General features: G+C 28.0%; 2 protein-coding genes across 3 annotated transcripts in view; one reads left to right on the plus strand and one right to left on the minus strand.

The window, feature by feature from the left end:
• LOC112688455 (rho GTPase-activating protein 100F-like) overlaps positions 1–22820 on the minus strand; it is a 38936-nt gene that overhangs the window by 11032 nt on the left and 5084 nt on the right. The gene's annotated exons all lie outside the window — the stretch shown is intronic.
• LOC112688456 (palmitoyltransferase Hip14) lies at positions 2670–5442 on the plus strand. The gene is made up of 3 exons (XM_025561638.1): positions 2670–3255; positions 3372–4702; positions 4762–5442. Exons 2-3 carry the CDS (start codon positions 3381–3383, stop codon positions 5309–5311), a joined length of 1872 nt encoding a protein of 623 aa, XP_025417423.1. The 5' UTR covers positions 2670–3255; positions 3372–3380; the 3' UTR covers positions 5312–5442.

Below are 22820 nucleotides of genomic sequence, written 5' to 3' on the forward strand. Positions count from 1 at the left end.
AAACCAAACATGATAATGTTAGTTTTCATAGTCCAGAAGAACATTTATATTATCTATATATATATATATATATATATAATACTATTTCTCGATAATTTAATAATTATATATTCCAGTTGATTTGAATGTATGAAGGTCCTTTCACTTATATCCGAGCCGAGTTCATTATTTTACCTATTTTTAAACAGTTCATATGTTGTTTTCGAATGAAACAAATTTTGATCTAGTCGTTTTGCATTCTAATTTTTATCATAACTGAATTTAGCGACGAAGAATTAATTGTAATAGCATTTTTACTTAATAGTTGCTTTATAGTTATAATAGTATTAATAATATAATTAGCATATATATACATTCAATTCATATAATCATGATCATGTTATTTCAAGTAAAATATAAAATAACATAATTAAAACATATTTTTTTACCCGTTTGATTCAATTATTTTCCAATTCCTTTCAATAGTTTTTCTTTCCGAGTACTATAACTATACTTAGAATTATTCAAGTCGCACAATTCAATAGGACTTCTTATTAGTTTAATTAATTTTTCATTGTCTATGATAAAATGTACTTGGCAGTGTCGTATGATAAAATTAATATTGACAAAAAACGTAGGTTATTTCGTAATATGCTGAACACACCAATCGACACGTGTTGATACATGCCGATCTGGAATTATTTCGTCAAAAACCGACCAAGCTCGAACGACAATCGGTCATTGACAATATTTTTTTCGTAGGATAGAGATCGGAAAAGTTAGATCGGATTCGGATCGGACATGTGTGAACATATGCAATGGAAAACAACAAGTTTATATTTCCGAGTATACGGATGCCCTGGTGGATAGGACTCGGAACGGACCCGGATCGGATGTGTGTAAAAGGTGTTATTTTTGGTGGGACCTTCCCTTGAGAGATTTTTGGCTACACTACTGGTTCGCAGGTAAAAAAAGATCGCAGAATTGAATTAATTGATAAGAAAATTTAGTATTAAATTAAGTTAAAAAGATTAACTAAATATTAAATTAAGTATTAAGTATAATTAATTTTCCAATAAAAGAGTTTCTTGTTCGTTGTTGTATGGAGTTTAGGTTAAATAATTTAAGTCTCCCCAGAATATTTACTACGAGCCGTTACTGATTTTTGTATTTCAAGGTTTGGACCATAAATAAAAAAACAAATTGTATTGTGATAATCCATACGTAACGTTTACGAAAAACCGATGGATAATTCTTCAGAATTCAAAATAATTTAGATACTTATAATGTTCAATCTTATAAAGTTTTACTTTTGCATGGTTCATATTTTAAAATTAAATAAGTACTAAACACTATGTATCTGTAGTAGTCTCTGTTCATCTCATACATTGTAATAAAATACCAATCTTTGCAATAATACTGCTTTTCCATAGGTGCTATGTATAGTCGGAAGAAATTGAAGATATACTATATGAGAAAAAAATTCCGACTAACTTAAATAGTTACCAAACAATTTATCGAGTGGTTTATTACTTATCAGTACCTACATTAATCCGTTATCCGTGTATCGAGATTAAACGTGCAGATTTACGAATCCTGATTTGTCTTTAATCATGTTCACAACATTGATATTTCGAAAACTGTAGCTATTGTTTATCGATGTACAAACAGATAGCAGGAGATCTATATACTTTTTTAACTATAGTTTTTATTAACCATTGTAATACTGTTACTATTTTACTGATGCGGGAGCGCCAAGTTTTCCTACGTACTGTGCTAGAATTACGTGTTTTATTTTAAGTTTTCATGCGTGTCATTAAATTACGAGAAATATTATACAAGTATTTATTAATTTAAATGTATTTATTATATTTATTTAGTATATAAAATGGAAACTTAACTTATGAAAATAACATAACTTAAATATTAATTAATTTGCTTGATGTAATTTTTGTCGATGTACACTTGATATCAATCAGTTTATATTCGATTTCTTATTTGTAACTTTCAATGTGTACAGTGCATTGTTTCCATTCATGCGTTGGTCGATTTCATAGGCGTGCACAGACCTGTATTTCAGGGAGTGCCTACAATACTTTTGGTCCCTATCTCAACAAAACGTGTAGGTATATTTAATAAATATTAATTAATAATTTAATATTGTAGTCAAATAAATAAATTATAAATATTATTTAATATTAGTTCCAATGAATATGTTTTCCTGGAATCTCGTATATTTTTCTCAGATAGTTTCAATTATTTATAGTTTGTATTTTTTTAGTCAACTGTAGATGTTACATTATCATAATAAGTTTATACACAAAAATTTAGAAAATTCAGTTTTATTTTTTCTATTACAAAACAAAGGTGTTTTTACCAAATATTTTAGAATAAATGATATTAAATGTGAGTAACATCAGTTAAAATACGGGCCTCTTACTTTAAGACTTAAATTATAGGGAGCCATTTACATCATATTGAGGGGGGGGGGGGTGACCTGGGCACATTCCACACTCTTCGTGCGCAAGGTTTCTTAATTCGGATTCAATAAAATTAATTTTTAAAATAAATAACTCGCGTGAGTAGGTTTAAAAAAAATTATTAAAACAGCCAATGCCTATTCTTATGATTTGGATAAACTTTTTGTGTGCCATGGATTTGCCAACCCTGTACCAGTGTATTACTTTAAATGTTTTACCGCTACTACAAGTACTACCCGTTACTCACTAGTATGCGGCACGTACTACTACTACTATTACTACTACTATTACAACAAAAACAGTGCATAGTACTATACATGTGATCGGTGCCCATGTGTGAATATGATTACGTTTGTCAAGCGATTGGGGTTGAGTGTTGCATAGCGGAGACGAAAATGCCGCGCTTCCGAAATTGGGTCAGGGCTACGTAACGATCAATATTACGCGCGCCCTCTCGACGGTAACCACGGTTCCGACGCATCGCGATCTGCCTTATCAGCACAACATAATTATCAGTTTCGCAGCTCGTGTTCCGTTCAAAAAATGGGATCAGTCGGGTCTAGTATCTCGGTCGTTCGTCGCATCTTAATATTTATCCCGTCCGCGTATAACGCCTTAAACATATTATTATTATTGTTATTGCATGGTTATTGCGGGTGAAACGCGACCGTTGCGGCAAATGCGTGAACCAACGAGCGGATAAAAACTATCGTTGTCGAGCGGGGGTAGCGCCCGATATTTCGAGCACTAACAACAGTTACAACACGATAATATGTATGAAACATAAATTCACTTGGTGAGTAAGCATTCATTGCTAATAACATACCGATACTTATTAAACCTAGTGTGAGTGATTGCTAAAAAAATTAAAAAAAACTATTAACGTGGTATTTTACTGTAAACATTTTACAGAACGACACAATGCATTCGTCATGTGGTCACTTCAGTCTCATTCAAGACGGTTGTGGTGCCATATCTTCGGCCAAAACCACTGTGGATACTGTACCTTTATTCACCAAAAAACCTCCCAATACAAGAAAACCTAACATATCAGATGAAGAAGCGAAAAACTTCGACATTGTCAAAGCCACTCAGCATGGACTACTAAACAGGTGCATAGAAATCATAGAAAGTGGTTACGATGTCAACACTCCAGATCCTCAAAATATCTATCTCTTACATTGGGCTGCTATCAACAATAAGTTAGATTTAATTAAGTATTATATTTCTAAAGGCGCGATTGTAGATGCTGTAGGTGGAGATTTACGAGCAACCCCATTACATTGGGCCACTAGGCAAGGCCATTTATCTGCAGTAGTTTTGTTAATGAATAAAGGTGCTGATCCATGTTTTTATGATATCGAAGGTCGCACCTGCTTACATATTGCTGCACACTTTGGCTTTACAGCAATCGCAGCATATTTGATTGCTAGAGGTGTAGATGTCGACTTAAGAGATAAAAATGGAATGACGGCACTCATGTGGAGTTCATTCAAATCATTAGGGCTGGACCCAACAAAACTTTTAATAACTTTAGGTGCTTCTATGTCTATACAAGATGATGTCCATAGAAATACCCCATTGCATTGGGCCTTGATAAGTCGGAATCCAACCGCTATCAGTATTCTAGTCATGAAAGGTTCACCATTGACCATAAGAAATTCTATAGGATGTACAGCTTTAAATTTAATCAACGAGTCAAGAACAGAAGTTTGGATAGGCCTGAATACTTTAGAAATTGTGGACAACAAAATTAAACCAAAGAACTTTTTACTAAAATTTAATGAACAAACAATATCCATCATATTTGTTGCTGTTACTTTTTATGTAATTGGATTTATATTGGACTCTCATATGATATATATAGCAAAATTATGTTGCTTGATAATTGGATATTTAATTATGTATAAATTAAACCGAACATATAGAGCAGTATCAAAAACACTACCTGTATCTGTTTATTTTTCAACAAAATTTTGGATGTACATTACTTGGATATTTTGGATACTACCGGTAGTAAGTTTCTGGTGTTCAGTTGGATTCTTTGTTACCACATCACTATTGTGGTACAATTTTATGTACAGCTGGAAGGGTAATCCAGGTTATGTGCCAAACACTAAAAACGATCAATATGCTGCTATCATTGAATTGGCTGAGAGTTATGAATTCAGTTCAGATGTGTTCTGCACTACATGTTTGGTTAAAAAGCCAATTAGATCAAAACACTGTAGCATTTGTAACCGGTAAGCTAAGCAAATCAGTTTTTATTTACAGATTATTTATATTTAATTTTTATTTATAGATGTGTGGCAAAGTTTGATCATCATTGTCCATGGGTGAACAACTGTATTGGTGCTTCAAATCATCGTCACTTTGTGGGTTATCTTATAACTTTACTAATGGCCTGTGGTTTTATTATATATGGTAGTATAAGATTCTTAAGTATGACATACCAATTCAACGAACAAACAAATAATTATAATGTTTTCAATGTAATTTGGCAAGTTCTTATATTAGACTCATGGGTTAGCTGGATCATGATAAATGCTATTTTACATTCACTGTGGGTATCAGTGCTATTAGGATGTCAAATCTATCAAATTATATGGCTTGGAATGACTACTAACGAACGTATTAATGCTGCACGATATGAACATTTTATTCCTCATGGAAAAGGTTATGAAAGCCCATATAATCGTGGCAAGTGTCAAAATCTTTTAGATTTTATCCAGTGTCATTGTTTTCATATTAGATATTTAAATGAGAAAGTGTGGTTTAATTATTGTGATTTTCATTATTTTACTGAAAAAGAGTTGAATCTTTTTGTAAAACCTGACTTGGAATATGTTTAAGTGCTTTAATTCAATTTTCAATTAGTAATAAATTTGCATTTTACCATTGGTTAAACATTTCTATTTATAATCCATAACATTACTAATTATTGATTTTAATATAAATAATATTAAGATTTTTTCTAATTTAATTTTGGCACTCTATTTCTCATAACTACTTTATTATGTATGTTAAATTTTGTAAGACTTAGTGTATAAATTGAATTATGTATGAGAACTGATTAATTCTAAAAACTATGTATTCTGTTTTAATTTTTCTAATTGTTTAAAAAAATTTAGTTTGTTACTAATTTATTGTTATGAAATGTTGTCTGCGATGTAATATAAATTCATATGTTAAGCTGATAGAAATATTTATATTAATTGTATTTTAAATCAACTTAATTATCTACGAAGCAATTAATACTATATGCATTTTTTCAACTTTATTCTAAATTAAATTTTAAAGTGGCATAATCTGTATAAATGTATGTCTAGTGCTCTAGTCTCTAATTGAAGTCATTGGTTTTATTATTTTTGTATATAACAACTAGTTATTGTTTTTGAATTTAAAATAGTTATTAGAGGCATAGTTAAAGAGTGTATCTTCAACTAGGCTAGTGTATTGTAAGTAATAACTAACTGATATAAATTATTAAATTGTGCTAATCATAATATTGTACAGATAATTTGAACTGTAATATAAATTGTGATATTGAGTTATATTCTTTTATAATAAAGTTTATATTTTTGGTGGCAGTAGAAATATTAAATACCCAACACTAAAATTATAAATGTATTCGAAAAATAATTCAAAATAATATTCAAAGCTTACACCTACTAGCTTATGAAAAACAAATCAACAATCAGCAAATACCAATTGTTTAGTAAAATATTGTTATTACACTAAATAATTGCAGTATGATTAATATATGATTTTTGAAAAATTAGGTTTTTTAAACCATGGTTGTAATCAGGTATCTATTAATTAATGTGTTAACAAATATAATTATTTTGTAACCTGTTATAGTATTCTGTTTATATAGTAAAATTTGATGCACACAGGTGATATAATAATATATTAGCTTAGGGTACTATTTTAATAAAATCTAATATTAATTTATGATGTTAAAAAATATCTGTTGGTGAGTGTACTAACAATTTAGTCTTATTTGATACAATATTTGTATAATTAGAGTAAATATAATGCACATATATGTTCATTCTCTGAAATGAAACTTATAACTTATATGTTACATTTTTATATGTTACTTATATGATATAAGTTAACCTGTTATGAACCTCATATTTTTTGTTCATCATAATCAAATTTGGTTTTTGTTATTTGCATAGTAAAGTGATAGGTTTTTGATTGCCAATAGCTGCTTTAAGTTTATTCTGTATCCCTGGTGAAACTATACACTTCAAAGAAGGAAGGATAACCTCTATCGCCAAACAGTCTTAGATCCCAAAGATACTTAAATAACTTCAAACCTAAGACATTAGTGATCCTGCATAATTTCAAATCCTTCTCAAATATTTTCATTATATTTTCCATAATAAATACACCAGTCCAAAATAATTTGTATTGACTTAATTATCATTGAACCATTACATTTGCATATAAGATGGAACTGAATATAGTTCTTTTGATCATATCAAGTTATACAATACTTATTTTTTTTTTTTTAATATTTATAAGGATATTATTATTTACAATGTTTTGGAAGAAAAAAGAGAATTCTTAGAGCACCATCAATAGGTAAAATGTATACTGAATAATTTCGTGTCGGTATATCAATGCATTTGGAAAACTGCTTAATATTTATTTTTTATCCATTGATAAAAATCGACGATTGAAATGATAATTTATCTACATGTCCAGTAAATTATATGTAAACATCGCAAGGTTATTAATTCGTGTTTATTAGAACTTTAAATCTAAGTAGATTAGAACGTACAATAAGCTAATTGAGACACATGAATTCAAGATTACTTTCTACGTAACAACATTTGTCGTCGACTGTAAATATAGCTGTATATAGAAGATAGTATAGGTAGAATATAGGTAGTAAGTATATAGATAGCTATTTTCAGGCACGGTTGCAGGGAAGTTATACCCCCCTAATAAAACGGCTGCTTACGAACTGAGTCCCAGTATAACCTTTTATGACGAATTGAGTCCCGGGTTGTTTTAGGGTATAAACCAATTGAGTCCAGTGAAATTATAGGTATAATACTAATTGAGTCCATGTTTTAATACTAACTGAGTCCCGTAAAATTAAAAAAAAAAAACATTTTCCTTCCCATTTTTACAGACTTAGGACTGTCTGTAACAAAAAATTCTACTCACTTAATATAACTTCATCCATGATTCTTGGCGTACCTCGTAAACTAGAGTGTTTAATATAATGAAAAAAATGTCCGGCCTAAATAATATGTATTATATTATGTTATCTGACGAATGTGATGATAAAAATGATATCGGTAGACGGTGATTATTATACAAGCGATGATAGAAATAAAATCTAAAATTCCCGACCTATAGTATGATATGTTACTATATTATCTGACGAAAGTCATAAAAATGATATGAATGATATGTATATATAGGTATATCCGTATGGAGCGGCTGTGCAGCATAATTTTAATTATTATTATTATTATTTTTATTATTATTATTATTTATTATTATTTATTATTATTTTTATTATTATTCATAATTTTCGCTGTGCCTGGACTCTGGATGGTTATTTCATATTTTACTCAAAATAATCCTCGGACTCAATTCGTATACAATTAGTTTCCTAACCACGGACTCAATTAGTATATGTCTCGTTTGTACCCGGGACTCAATTAGTATATTATTTTTTCCCCGTTCAGGTATAGGGACTCAATTAGTATACAGTGAATAAAACAATAAGATTAGGTTTTTCGTGTTTATTTATAAATTAAAATATATAATAAAATAAAGAAGATTAAATTTTAAAAATCAACAATAATTAATAAAGTTATAATTTTAATTCATAATTTACTTGTAATGTTTTTAATTGTGTATTATTTTACTGTATTTTTGAAAAATTTATCACAAATTATAGTTATAAATCCGCGCTTGGGTGCTTGGTTTACAGGCCATCTTTATAAAACTGGCCACGTAACATGTATATTAATGGTATTTAACATGGATAAAGAAAAATTTAATAAGCTTTCGAACATTTTCAGTATATCGTGAATATTTCCTATACGTATAAGCCATAAATTATTTATGCATATCTTCCTATAAGTATATATATATATATAATGTAATTTGTAATATGTAAATATTTAAAGAATTGTGCCATATTGGATAGTAGGTGAGAACCAATAATGTTCGTCCGTTATTCAGTGATGGATATTTTAGTTTTGGTAGACTTATATGAATTAATAGATTAATTAATTAATTAATAGATTAATTAATTAATTAATAGATATTAATCGAAGCTCCTTTAGAATAAAATAATGATTGATTATTCAATGTCTAACAAAAGCTTCATAATATTATGTAACATTTGTATAATTTGTTGAATTATTATTCAATATTTTATAATAAAATTTTTTTATATATATTATATGATCATACTATACCTATTATGATATGCCATTATTATCATTTGATATTTTTTGTTTTTTCTTTTTTGGTACGTACACAATATATTGTACAGTATATACGTACACAAATAAATCAGAAGGGTTTCATGATGATGTCGGCAGAAAACAACTTTTAGAAGAGATTGACTTACAAAATGTCTTAGAGATCATAAATATTTTTCATCGCTTTTATTAAAATCAATGAATAATTGTATATCATAAAATAGTATATATATTGGAATAAGTTAAATTATTTTTATTTTTTTTTATTTATTTTTTTATAGATTTTAGCATATATTAAGAGAATTATGGTAGCCATAGTACCAAGATATTACCATTGTATTATGGTATGTATTATGGTATTGTATTATGTATATGGTATTAACTACCTATGTCATAATGTCCATATAAAATTTCAATTACAGATGCTTTTAAAATGCAATGGATAATTTTATTCGAATAAAAATAAAAATTAACAGAATTAAAATTTTCCTTTTATACACACAATAATAATTTCTACTCAACAATACTCTAAAGAACTACAATGATACAAAGTACAATGTATAAAGAACGAACTTAAATAGCAAGTATAAAAAAACCTCAAAAGATTCCAGTTTCTATAACAAATAAACTATAAATTACTCTCGTTTATAATTTGCCCTTAGGACCCTCCTCTCTGGAAGGCAAAAAAATATTTTGACGGCAAAGCCTCCCTATAGCTGCCAATTAATTACACCTATGATCAGAGAGTAGAGTCGCTATTAAATTTGGTATAATGGGCTGGACCCTAACCATTTCTGCCCTGTCAATATGTATTGATAAATAAAAACTTAAGTATGATATTTTATGGTATATTAATACGTATGCAATTTATTCAGACGATCCTAAAATGGTTTTTTGTGGCCCTTAAGACCCTTTAGTAGGTATTAAGATATAATTATAAGTTTTATAATATAAATTAAGATTATAGATCGTTATAACATATATCGGGACCGTGCCTAAGGGGGTGCGTGTGCACCGGGTGCCGAGACCCCTGGGGTGCCAAAAGCTTTTTCATCATTCAAGTAATATTATTGAAAATTAACCATATTATTTAATTCATAATATTTAATACGTTCAACGTTCAATATTCGACGGTGTTAGTTTATTTTTAGTATTGATATTTATTTTTCCCCGAAACGACGTGTTCATAACAAATTAACAATAATGTATCAGTTATGCTCTATTATTATTTTTATTTGACATAATTATTTTAATAAGATTAATAACATAAATGAATTTCTACTTGAACGAGTGAGTTGTACGATTTTATTTTGAATAGTGTTCACATCATAGTTCATGAACAAAGAAGTTGCATAGGTACCTAATTATTTATCGGTAAGTATTTAAACAAAAGTTATTTTTTGTGCAATCTAATAAAATTGATTTGTAATTAAATAATTTCTACCAGCTTAATATGATTGGTTATTATCTACATGTAGAGTTATACCTATACAGTTTGAGGTTTTTTTTTATTATTAGTATTTATAGAGCTTATTATTAAGCTCGAAAATTATAATAAAATACAATATATAAAACATATGCCATACAAATTTAAAAATAATAAAAAATTATTTATAGAAACCAGCCTTGTGAATGAAAGAAATAATTAGAATGTTAGTAGCTTTTGAGTTGGAATTTAGAATGCTGAGAGTATTGAGGTGATTTTGAGAGACTTAAGAGATTTAATTAGGATATTGCGTTTGATACATAGGGAAGGGCAATCAAAGAGATTGTGAAATAGATTGCAGATTTTTTTCTTTTAAATGTAGTTTGTAGAGAGGGGAATTGTTAAGATTTAATTTGTAAACGTGAGGAGGTAAGAGATGATGGCCAGTGCGTAATCGGTTAAATTTAATTATGAGGGATCTGGATAGAGTAAGATCGTTGAATCATACTTTTTTGGAATGACAGGAACAATAAATTTAAATCTAGGGGTGAAATTTGGGGATAACTTGTTTAAATAGGTAAGCCAGAGTGAGAAAACATTAAAACGTCGAAGGATTAATTTGAGTTATATTACTTATATTGTTCTTTCGTTATTGATTATTTATTTTATTAATTAGATACATAATAAGTAGTTATATAGAACTCCTTATTCTTATGTAGTTTCCTTATATCCTATAGGTATAAAATATTTGGTAGAGAGGGTGGAGGTGCTAATAAAGATTCTTGGCACCGGATGCTAATTATGATAGGCACGGTACTGACATGCATAGTATGTAGTACATCATGTAACATACATTGTTCACATACGAGTAGACTCAGGTACTTTCATTTTTTTTTTTAACAATCTAGCTGAAGTTATTTTCTGTCGAATAAACTTGAATTCATGGTTACACGATAATGTCGGAAAAAGTTTCAGACTGTAATCAAATCCTTAAATAATATATACCAACCAATTGAACTATAATAAATATAACTTTTAAATCGGATATTTTTTATTAAAAAGTTAGTACACTGCAGTGAAAATAAAATTTATCACAGCTGACCATTGGAATAACTAGCCCTAAAATCTCACCACATATTTGAACGAAATTGAAAAAAATAAAATATCATGGCTGGGAAAGTTAATGATTTTTTTTAACTCAATTAAGTAAAGTTAATTTGCACCAATAACAAAAAGTTAAAAGTTAAAAGTTAATTTTTTTATAGGTTAAATCATTTAAGATTAAAGTTAATACACATTTTTTGAAACTTTTTATTAAGTTAAAAAAAAAGTTAATTTTTTTGTACAACACTAAATTTATTTTTTATAAGCCCAAAACTAATTTATAAACTATAACTATAGTGTTTATTATACTTTATAAAAATGCAAATTTTATCATATAGTGTATTGTATTTCATTTTTAAAAAAAGAACAGTAGTGACTTATCTTATAACTTTATAAGTTATAAGTTATAAATAATAATTAATACCTAAATAGTTAAAAATAATGAATTAATATTATTTATATGTGTGCGTTTATAATAGAGTATTATTAGTATTACTGATTGTTTAATAATCACAAAATATTTTATTAAATAGATACTTAAGTATTTAATACTTAGTAAAGTACTAAAATATTAAAATTAGTTTAGTAGCTTAAATTTATATAATTTAATAATTATATAGGTATATTTATAGTTTATACCCATTATATACAAACTAACTTAAAATCATATAAGAAATGAAAATATAATAAGTTGTAATAGTTGGATAATATTTTAACATATACATTTATTCATATAGATATACTCGTATTTTATTAATTTATTAATTTATAACATAAAACCTTTTATTAGAAAATAGTTTCTGATGTATGTATACAGAGTGTTCCTTTAGAGTACAAAGTGATTGGAAAAATATAAAATATTTAATTTTCAACAATTCACGGTAAATAATTTTTACATAAAAACTAAATAGACTGAAATGGTGAAATATAAAAAATTAAAAACAAAATAAATTAACTTAACTTATTTCTTAAAATTAAAAATTAATTCGTTAATTTCACATTAATTAAGAAATAAATTTAATAAGTTAATCGTTAAGTTAACAAAATCCAAAAGTAACTAGTTAAGTTAAAAAGTTAAAATTAAATTAACTTTAACTTTTTAATTCGTTAATGCCCAGCTTTGCAAAATATATTCTTTTGATTATTAATGAATGTAATTACAATTTCTTTTTTTGAAATTATCCGTAGGTGATATCGTTGCATATTATATGATGGTTTAAAAAAATTGAGTTGTTACTTTTGAAAATACAATAAAATTTATAAAATAATGCTCGTTTTTAATCATGTGACGTTCCCAAATATTACATTCGTATGCATAAAAGCATTTGACATAGTTCAGGTGTTTCATGACGAATACATTTACTTTTTTTTTTATTAAAAACCTTTTCAGCATCTATATAGTAAAATATTTTTTCATCATATTATTTCACAGGCATGCGATGAAAAGATCAACTTATCCAGGTCACTGGAACTATAGCGCCATATTTCAACTGTATAGAGACCACTAGATTCTTAGGCAGGTTGCTGCAGCTTATATTGCACTTGTGCGTGCAGAGTTTGATGTATGTTGAGAAATACAGGCGTAAGACCGATTCCAAAATATTGACAACAATAGTTGCAGCGTGATCACCGAATGTATACGCATTATTGCGTTGTATTTAAAATTTGAATGATTTGCCGTAAAAGTCGATTTAAGTATATAATTTACCAATACACATACACACACGCACACATATATATATATATGTGCTGCCATACATACGCAGCCGGTGCCAAGAGCTACATTTCCATTTTACCGCACTACGACGGGTTTAAACAAAGAGTTCGGGTAAAGTTGAATACTGTTTCGATATACGTATATTATACGAAAGGAAGGAAATACTTACATGTATTATGTATAAACGTGATATATGTATATATTACGTAAGTGAGTATCGTATTTCTATGTACATATATAACGAATACATACTAAACATTACAATATTATATTACTATGGTTATGAAACTTTCATGTATGTAAAATCCATGTGATATACATGTATATAACTAAATATACTTAATTAGGCGTTTATTCTAATTTTAATAATCTTACGTATCCCAGACTAATTCAGATTTTTAATATTTTCAAAGTATCATTTATCTGTTATTACTTAGCTTCAAAGACACCTTAAATATTTAAGAGCAGTTTCAAACATTTTCTGAAAATTTCAATTTATAAAAATCAAATATCGTACTTATCAAGCCAGTTTATTATTAGCTAGTTTTCTAAAGTTTGATGGGTAGCGTAGTAAATAATAATTTTATGAACATTTTTTATTTTATTTTTTCAAGACAAAGTTAAAAGTATTATTATCATTCGAAATCTGTACTAAACAACGTCGATATTATTATTGCAGGTCAGAAATTAATGATAAATAATAATAATATATTGTATTCTTTGTTTGATTCAAGCTTTAACATTTTTTCTACTACAACTTTTTAGTTATGTATATTTTTCATATTAATATGAATTATTGGCGGTTAAAGAACTTGCGCAGATTCATGGTGTATAGAACAAACAATGCACCGACTTTTACGTAGTCTTTAGCTGAATATATCTCTGCTAAAATGTGTTATCGTCCAATCTTACCAACAATAGACCATAGCACTGCAATCGTACGACAGTCTCTCTTTTGTCTCTAGGGTTGTATGATGCCTACCCGGGTTGACCTATACCATGGATGACGAAAGATTACCAGCCATCTGATACGTGTGTATTTCAAATCTGACCTATAAGCTGATGTAGCCTACAACCAATCCACTCGTATTGGAGGCCACAAAGAAAGCATAAGACCATATAACAACGTACACATTGTCCCGTTAAATATCCAAAAGTAAAAATTACAATATAGTTCATATTTGTGGAAAAATATACATCGTATTTATTATAGGAGACACTTAGCTGTTTCAACGATTTCATTTTGTTTCTATACGTAACGGTCGACGGTTTTTTAATTTCGCGTGTGATCGGATGTGATTTTTTTATCAGACACATAATGAAATGTGTTTACCGTACGTTTAAATATTATATCGAAAACAAAATTCAAACGATTCGTATAATGCGAAGTACAAAAAACTACATCATACGCGTATATTTCACATTGATATATACGCTGCAGGGGAGGATTTATTTCTCATATACATCCCGTCCTGGTTATATATGTAAATAAATATGTATTTATATACGCATATGATATTCACGGGAATATACACAATTTATACGACTGCCAGATCCTGTATTGCCAGAGTGTCAAAAGCAAAAAAAAATGAGGTGCGTTAAAATGTTTAATGATACAAACGATTTTTAGAGGGTTATAGTGTTTGTATGTATGTGTGTGCGTTTAACGCATGACAAATTTTGATAAATAATGGTTAAAATAATTTTCTGGACGATCCAACGCGCATTAAAATAGAATCGAATACGCACTGTACACATATAATATGATAATGGCTTGGAGGGTCCGTATATGCATGTATATACACATACATATATACTATATTATATATAGTGTCTAGACGCGTATTAAATAATGTATCTTGGCCAATGCGATGAAAAGACGATTTTTTTCCTCCTTCCCATGTATACATATTATTCTGCAATCATTGCCAATCCTTTTTCTTGTCTTTTGAAAATACACCGTGTTTTGTGCATAACGTTCACAATATTCTCAGGCAATAAGTGCATGTAAGTGTATACATATGTAAACATACGCATACACACGTATTATGTACCTATATATTATAATACGCGTATATAGCGGAATTATATAGAGTTTTTAAAAGCAATACAGAGACGATTCGATATGGTAGAGAACGATTTCTGACTCAAAGATTTGCTTTACTGCTGGAATAAACATCGTGAGATTATAATAATATACAACGTCCAAGTATATTTATGTCACACGCGTTTTATATATTTATTCATATATACGAGCTGTAAGGCTCTGTAATTGAAAACATTTCGAAAGAAGGAGGGAAGTAAGCACAAATTTAGACACGAGTGTGGGGACACAATTTAAACATCATAAATTAACAAATATATACCAAAGTATTTATGCAACCCAAATATTTATCCCAAACATTTTAGTAAATCTGAAATATGATATTCATGCACAGAGGAAAAAACTTGTCAAATGCTAACTCGGTGTACTTCAATGGGTAATGCGGTAGTCATACACAATAGGTTCTTTTGCGCAAGTGTTTACGGTGATGTTATTTATCACAGGTAAATATGAGTAACGGTTCCAGCGGACTTACAAAGGAAAAGTGTTATAAAATGTTTTTTTTTTAATTTATCGATTTCATTTTAAAACCGTATCGCTGGTCGTTGTGGGGAATTGCCAATATATAAGTGTACAATGTTATAAAATACCATCCACCCGTTCGAGATGTTAAATGATAAATTTAAAATGGTCGAGAGAATTTGCCTTGGTAGTAATGCCTTTTTTGGTGTATTTATTTTTCAACTGACTTTTAATGTTCCCTCGCGAAAAAGGAAGAAATGTTCTTTTTAACTATAACGACCGTGGTGCGATAGCATCGGCGTCTGCTGGAAAATCGCGTTATGCTTAATACTGCTTTTTTTATTTTATTTTATTTTTTTATTACAACGCCCACGGTACTTATGTATATACGTTTATTTATATTGTAAAAATAAATCGGTGCTATATATATATATATACTAATATGCAAGTAAATACAACATGGGCCGTCAAACTAAGACGAAAAAGATACATTATTTCCTCGCTCCAGAGATTTTTTTTTAATATTTTAATTTTATGTTTTTTTGTTACACTAACTCTAGTACATATATTTTAATTTATCATTTTTATTACACTATTATATTATTCTAATTTTCATATTACATTATTAGTAATGATAAAGTGGTTTAACGAAAATCATGTTTTATAGAGAATCACATATTGTAATCAATGATAAAAGCTTCTGTAGGTATAATATCATAGATAGAGCACGGATTTCTATGCATCACATATTTTTTTCCTTTTTGGATTTTTGTCAGTTATCTCCACGAATCATCATAATTTGAAGCTAATGGTGAAATTTTTTTTTGCATATTTCTGCATATTTAGAGGTTATTGCATATTTTTGCATATTTTGGCAAAATTCAAAATTTATTGCATATTGAAGTGAAAATTTAAAAAAAAATGTATAAAATAATATTTTGTCTAGTAGAAAAATTAAAAATAAATTTCATTGTCATTAAATAATAATTTATATATATATTTAGTTATAAAATAAATAATCGATAGTGACGTAAACTTAATCGCTCTTGCTGTGTCAGTCGATTATCGACATACCACTTGCTTCAAATATGCCCTAAAAACTTCGGTTGACATTGAAGGTTCCTTTTCAGTCTTTAAAAATATGTTAACCGATAAACGACATAGCTTCACAGAAGATAAACTTGAAATGCATATGATTATTTATTTTAATAATAAATAAAATTTTAAAAATAAATTAAATTTAGAAAATTCCCTAAATTTGTTTATATTAAGTATTTAATTAATTCATTTTTATAAATTGAATTATAAATTTTAAATAAATAAAAAATTCATGCATATTTTTTACATATTTTCATGATTTTTACTGCATATTATATGGCATATTTCGATACTTTTAAATGCATACAAATCCGCGCTCTAATCATAGATAATAAAATAATGGATAGAACACGCCTATATTAACTTTACATGGGGTCGTGGTATTTTTTGAAGAAGAGAGAGGTAATTCTTAGGAAGGTTCTCTTTCCAGCATGGGGTATATTTTGAAGTAATGTAAAAAATATAAAATAAATAAAATAGAATGGAAAATGATAAGGAATAATTTAAACATAGATAATAATTAAATAATTATTTTAATCATTATTATTATTATTATTATTTATTATATATGTATTTTATAGGTACATACTTATTATTGTATTTTGTGGTAACCACCAGTGGTCGAATTCGGAAAAATTAAGTAGAGAAGCTCAGTTCAACTGCATTTATTGCAATGCGCAATGCGCAATTATTTAACACAGACACGTGGGGGGCTTCGCTTTCACACTCCCCTCCACCAACCTTAAATATAATTTGAATACCACTTTTCAGCTACACAAATATTTTAATTCCAAATATTAATATCAATAATATTAATTACAATCCATACAATGAATAAAGTATATACCAAATTATAACTGTATGTACCAGACATTATCACCGTCGCTTATCATAATCACCATACGAGAATTATTTCGTATTATGAAAATATATTTTCTCGTGTACCGAAATAGGTGCTAATCGTAAATAGAATTATATTTACTATACATTCAAATTAATTTTCAACCAATTATATATTTTGTATGTTGCTAAGCGCGGGTCGCCAGGTCAACGGGTACTACGTGTCTGCAAAGCACGGTTTTATCTATAACCGTATTACCTACTCACTAGTCGATCGAACGTAATTTCGACTAACATATTCTGGGCATTGATAAGTGATAATATTAGCGGAGCTCAACATGTTAATAAACAAACATCAAAAATAGTTTTGATATTATAAATCGTAATATTCGTTAAAAAATTGACGTAAATTGAAATCCACATATTATTAAAAAATATTTTGGACATTAGTTAGGGTGAACGTGGCGTCCCTCCCGTTCCAGTGAAAAAATATAGTTGGGGTATGCAAAAAAATTAAAAAAATAGTAGAGGAGCTCCCTCCCAATTCAAGCACTGATAACAACTGTATATTGATTATTTGACTAATTTCCTATTGAGATTAATTTTTGTACGCAGGTTAAATATGATATAGATAGTTAAACGAGAATATAGTTGTATGTGTGTGTTTATATGTATATATGTAGATTGTGGTGTATTAATTCATTATGAATATCGCATATGCGTATATTCCCGAGGAAAAATTGATGTGTATTATATTGCCACGGAATGTATAGTATTTAGAGACAAAATGTAAAAACGTTGTAATTATAGTATATACATGTATATGTATGAATATTAGTGTCGAATATTTTGAAAAGAAAACCAAACAATTTATACAACAATGAGTACCTATGTAAATATATATAACGATAAATTTATGTAGAACGATCGTGCGTGTATTTTTTTCACCATGCTGGCAAGGGTATAGGGAGTAGGTATAAGCATAGTTTTAGGCAAATAATGATGAGATCAATAGAATGTTTTGTTATATATATACATATTTGTGCATTATTCAATTTTATAATGAAAGTATAATAATATATGTATGCGCATCTACCATAAAAAAAAAAAATAAAATTCAGAAGGTATGTGAATTGATAGTGAATAATTTCCACAGTATCAAATTATTTATTGATCTTGTACGAACATTTATTTTTTTAACGTTAAACGAGCATATAACGTCAATTATAATTTTTTGAACAAATAATTGTTACATATAAAACTTCTGAAAAATATAACCTTTTTCATCAAAATAATTGTTAAAGCTTTAGTTCCTTCAGCTGTCTTTGGTGCTGGTTACATTAAATTACTTACTAACAAGGGGGAAAAATCCTATAGGTCGAGGTTCGCTATATAGACATGACTACTCGAGGCAACTTCCTCTCTTCATTCGCCCCAGTATAACACATTATAACAATGTAAGTTTTGGTTTTTCGAGAAAGAAAAATCAAAACAATACAATATTTAACTAATATAAGTATACATCCTTTTACAACTCCGTGACATTTACAAAACACGAAATAGGTATTTCATTCGGAATTTCACTCGCTGAGATCATTCTCAAAGTCAGAATGGAAAAAGCTGAAACATTGTCTCATATTTACTTGTGTGTATATTTTATACTCTCGATCGTTGTTGAAGAGCGACTTTGTACACAATTTCACTTTCAACGGCTTGTGTATGTAAAATCGTAATGAATATATGTGTATATGATGTATAATTTATTATATTTTATAAATAAAAGCAACTAGTATTGAATGCTAAGGTCCTAAATAGCCTGTAAAAGTAAAAAATAAACATTTTATACATTTACCCAGTAACCTATAATGCAATACTTACGAGGGGGGTTATATTATAATTAGGACTCAGGACTTCTAGGAACTTGCATGATTTTAAATAATTATACAAAACATAGCTAAGTAATATATAAATTTGTTTCATTGCAATACAAGTTTATATTTAAAATTTATAGTTGCATATTTTGCATATTTGACCATTTTTCATTTATAAGTGCATATTTGACCATTTTTCATTTTATAAATGCAAATTTGACAATTATTCATATGGAGAAGTAAGTTTTTAAATTTTATAAAAAAAAATTATGATTTATTTCTTCATATATCACGTAACATGGAACTCTAAGTGTCTTATCGGTGAACTAACTGAATGCATTAAAATAATTAAAACTACAAAAAACGTATACATTCTGCAAAAATTGAAGAATCTGCACAAGCTAAGGCTAACTACAAAAAATATCGAATATTTTAAATGGAAAAATGAATCTATAGATGGATTGTCTGCAGATATTAGTAGTAGTGACCTACGATTTTTTAAGTTTGCACCAATAAGTTCCGTAGACGTGTAACGTTCCTTTTCTAAATATAAAAATATTTTGGCTGATAACAGGCAGTCACTTAAATTTTCTAACTTAAGAAAATATCTTATAGTCCAATGTAATGCTTAAGGTTAGAAGAATTATAACTATATTAAAAATAAAAAAAATGTTTTCAATTTAATTTATTTTTAAAACCATTTTAAATATTTTGTTTTAGATAAAAACTCAATATAAGATAAAAACAAATTTGAAAAAAAGAAAAAATTATCTTAGATCATCATATCTATCATATATAAAAATATTATTATAATTAATTACTAATTAATTTTTTATAAATACATATTTTAATAGCATATTTATTGATTATTTAGGGCATAAATGCATACATATTTTAAGGTTTATAAGGGCATGGAGTCCCTAGCCCTAATTATAATATACTCGTATAATAGTTTTCATGTCAATATCAAACGTCTATTTTTATACCTCCTCGAACGAAAAGTTGATGTTTGTGTGATTCCATCATAATTGAGAAATACTACATTTTATACACACGTTATAATATTCATGATTTGCATATTTTTCATTCTGACCATTTCGAAACGGGATTTTTTTTTTAAGTCCTTAAGAGGGATTTATCCCGAAAAACCGTATCCTTCATTTGTACGTCTCTGCATATACTTACAGCCTTATAGCCTGTTGGTATATAAATCTTGCACGTATTTTGTGTAACATACTTACACTTACCCATCTATACATATATATACATAACTACGACGGCCGTCCCCGAGGAATCTAAAACACCTTTATAGCACTGTGCTGCATCCAACGACACGCCGTCTGTTTAACATAATACCGTAATAATGTCCCAGCCTTTGAAAGCATATAGGTATAAACTCATGTATCTGTAAGTAGCAATATAATGTTTTCTTCTCTTGGTCTTATCTTACACATTGAGGGGGGGGGGGGGGAATTGTATTTATAAAGTATATAGAGTGATCGACTCCAATAAGGATAGATTATTCAATGTGTATTTTGTAAAATTGGATATAGTAAAGAGATTTTTTTTTTTAACACATATAGTATATCACCGCTTTCCTATTCTTTAACGTATATACTTATTCTCGTGTACTTTGATCATCATATTACATATTCACACACATATAGTTAAGTACTATAATTTATTACACATATTTCTACGTCATAGGTAGTTATTAAATTGCAGGAATTATAGTGACTTCTTATATCTTTCGTGCTCTGTATTTTCAATCGTATTCAACACTTACGTTTTTATTAATCTTAAAAATTAACAAAGGTATAATTTATGTTTAAAATAATTAATTATAAAATAACAATGTTTAAAGTATTTGTACATATAGCTACGCGCAGGGTTTGGGTTTGTTAATTTTGGTAAGCATTAGCAAATTTCATGGCTGCATCCGAATTGGATCCCGAATTATTTTAAGTACTACACTAGTTGGGTCCTGAATTATTTTAGGTATACATTAGTTTTTGAATATTTTTTGGTAAGTACTACATTATACTACCATTTTCCTTCCCATTTTAACAAACTTAGGACTGTCTATAATCTATTTAGACCACAGGTATGGTTAAAAAAAAATTTCATAGTTTTTTTTTTGTTTTTTAGTTTCTTTTCCATTTATTTTTATTTATATTATATAATGATTTTAAAATTTTTAATATTTTTTAATTTACTTACATGGCTATAATTATATTATATAATATGTATTTGTATACTTGATTTTTAACATTTTTAATATTTTTACCTACACAATTGTAATAATTTATATTTTAATGGAAAGAAATAAAAAAATAAAAACTATAAAAAACATTTTTAACCATACCTGTCGTCTAAATAGATCATAGACAGTCCTAAATCTGTTAAAATGGGTAAAATGGGCAGGAAAATGTTAGTATAATGAAGTACTTACCAAAAAATATTCAGGAACTAGTGTAATACCTAAAATAATTCAGGACCCAACTAGTGTAGTACCTATAAAAATCCGGGGCTTAACTAATACAACTACCTGTGATTAGTCCCTAATTCTCGGGACCCAACTCGGAACAAAATACAGGAACAAAATTAAATTTACCTATTTAATACGTAGAAACTATACCCAACACGTAATTAGAATAACCTAACTTCAATATTCCGTTTTAACAATGCATGGTTGTAAATTAAAGGTCAGTATTTAAGTTTATTAAACTAGTTGCTATTCTTAATATTACTTTTCTGTGCAAATGAGCTAATTTTTAGAATAATTGTCAGAAAAAAACATACTTAAAAAAATAACGCTCGAAATATTAATCAAAACTTTAGTACAAGCCAATTAGGTTTAGGTTCGTTTTTGTTAAAACTACCAAAAACGTTATAGTTTCACGCATTGTTATCAATTTTTAAGATTATTTAATAAAGAATATAACACACGGAATCAACCATAAAGAGAACGTAGTATAACGTAAGTAGTAATGGATATTATGTAAAAGCATTTTAACTTCATAATTCACATATTACCAACTACAAGAAAACACACACATATATTCATGTTACTTAATTCAGGACCTTAGAAAAGCAATTCCATCGTTTATGTAGTATCTATAATAATGCAATTAGACTTGATTTAGCTCGTACTTTAAGCATTCATACCTATTCGTTTCTTCTGCAGAAATCTGAGAAGTATTACAATAAATTATGTATGTGTATTATGAATGTATTTGAGTCGTATATTAGATATTATTGTGTAATAATAACAACGC

The sequence above is a fragment of the Sipha flava genome, unplaced genomic scaffold (genome assembly GCF_003268045.1).
Source record: "Sipha flava isolate LNK unplaced genomic scaffold, YSA_version1 38_pilon_pilon, whole genome shotgun sequence".
NCBI lineage: Eukaryota > Metazoa > Arthropoda > Insecta > Hemiptera > Aphididae > Sipha > Sipha flava.